Source organism: Thalia democratica, chromosome 3 (genome assembly GCF_965202585.1).
Source record: "Thalia democratica chromosome 3, ktThaDemo2.hap1.1, whole genome shotgun sequence".
In the NCBI taxonomy this organism is placed as follows: domain Eukaryota; kingdom Metazoa; phylum Chordata; class Thaliacea; order Salpida; family Salpidae; genus Thalia; species Thalia democratica.
In genome coordinates, this window is record NC_139167.1 from 35,113,530 (window position 1) to 35,115,769 (window position 2,240).

The 2,240-nt window shown below is 38.9% G+C and overlaps 1 protein-coding gene across 1 annotated transcript; it reads left to right on the forward strand.

The window, feature by feature from the left end:
* The first annotated feature begins 276 nt into the window (after positions 1 to 276).
* On the forward strand, positions 277 to 1,413 carry LOC145832212 (kelch-like protein 26). Its single transcript, XM_082939536.1, has one exon. It carries the CDS (start codon positions 277 to 279, stop codon positions 1,411 to 1,413), a length of 1,137 nt encoding a protein of 378 aa, XP_082795662.1.
* The last annotated feature ends 827 nt before the right edge of the window (positions 1,414 to 2,240 follow it).

Sequence of the window (2,240 nt, forward strand, 5' to 3'; positions counted from 1 at the left end):
TTGCAACTTTTCTTGTGAGTAAAATAAAAGCTTGCACAACTTTAAGTAACGTTTTGAGTTCGACTAACTCCTACTTCAAACGTTTTACACAGGCATGATGAAGAAGGAAACACTAGTCAAGCACCTGAGACTGCACAGCATTTTTCTGCATGAAGTACCAGACCGCAAATTGCGCTTGTACGCAGAAAGTAACATGAATCCTGACAGCGCTGCGACTTTCTACCAATTAGCTTTCTATACAACTTACCCTGCTTTTTAAACGCATCTGTGCGTTACATGGAACAAAACATTTTTACGGTGGTTGAAACTGACAGTTATGTTGAACTTGACCACAAAACTGTCGCGAAGCTTGTTTCGAGCCACAAGCTTCACGTTTATTCGGAATTTCACGCCGCATACCGCTGGCTGAAGCGCAAAATCAACGAAAGAAGTGAGCACGTGAACAGTCTTCTGCTGAAAGTCCGCCTTCCACTGCTGACGGGCAACCCACTGGAGGACATTTACTGCAAGATTTCAACATTAGAAAACAATGAGGAAATTGTCGGACTTGTGGATGAGCTCAGAAAGAATAGAAACGTATTGAGTTGTGGTCACGCTACTAAGCCAAGCGTTTTCAAACTAGACAACCTAGAAAAAAAGTTAATAAGCGTCAAACAAACTTTCCTGAAGAAGGCTGTAAACCTTAATCGTGAGGTTGTATATTGTGAAGGGCGTCTCTACGACTTTATTTTTTGGAAAAGGAGTAAAATGTTGACGCTCGACGTTTATGACTTGAAAACCGGCGCTTGGAGGGGGAAGACCCACTTCGGTGACGTCAGACTGAACCGTTTCTGCGCGTGCGCGTACAAAGACGGTATTTACCTCATCGGGGGATTGCTGCCCGAGGGAAGTTGGTTCTTTGAAACGAATATGTGCTTCAAGTACGAAACGAGGGGAGGTACGTGGTTCGAGGTGGAGCCAATGAAGGAGCCGAGACAAGGGGCCGCGTGCGCTGTTTACCTGGGCGGCATCGTGGTTACGGGGGGATTGGGCGTTGTTGGGGAAAACAACAAAGACACTTGTGAGGTTTACCGGGACGGTACGTGGCGTCCGATGCCCAACATGATCGATGGCGCGGCCGGACACACGTTGCTGGCTGTGAAGGACAAGTTGTTTGTCATCGGGGGCAGTTTTGAGGTTTACGAGGGGCGCTGCTGGGAGTTCGTTGCTTTGAAGCCGCCCGGACACGTTTTTCGATCGGAAATGATACGAGTGAGAGGGGCTGTATTGATTGGGAGCAAAATCGTGTTTTTCCAGCGCGGATCGAACGTGGTGACATTTTATGACGTTGAAGATGACGTGTGGAGTGAGGAAATTTATGAGCGGGACTCTCGAATCGAATTCGATCGTTGTATTAGCCTGCCTAATATTTAAAAATAAAAAATTTTGTTTTGATGCGTAGATTTTTGATCAAATAGTTTTTCTGTAATAAATTAATTTCTGCTTTGATTTTATTTACTTTGATCTAAAATAACTACATAAATGTTTTTTTTTTAAGATTAATCTTTTAGTACTAAGGTTTTATATTTTTGCGAAATGTAATAAACTTTTTTTTAGTAAATAGAAGTTTATTGTTAACTTTATTTATTTTAATTTAACTGCTTTTAAAATTTTGTTGTACTAAGATTTAAAAGCTAGCTATTACTAAATATCTACTAGATCCAAGATTCAGAGCCGGATCGTTTTAAAAAAAACCCGGAACCGGCCTGATCATAGTTGAAATTTGACCGGGTCAGGATCCAGTTAGTCTGAAAAGACTTTGTTTTCCACCATATGCTTCTTTCAGTACTCCTGTTTCGTCCATTTTGTTCTGAATAGAACTTTTAGTTTTTATAACGAAAAATTTTCAGAGTATGATATATAGCTATTTTAAAAATTAAATTAAGCCTAAAATCTTTTTATCTTAATTTATAAACTCCTATAAATATGCTGATTAAAATTAAAAAAATCTTTATCTATTTTACTTACTTTTTATTTATACTTTCCTATTTTCAGGGTTGCCACTTTACTTGGAATCCTGGAAAAACCTGGAATTTGACAATTTAGGCAAAAATAACCTGGAAAAACCTGGAATTTAAGAAATTATGAAAAAAACCTTGAAAAACCTGGAATTTTGAACGAAAAACCTGGAATTTTTAAGAATTTTAACATGTTCAGTTGTAAAGTTTCAGTTTGACTAAAAAATTTATCACATAGATAAA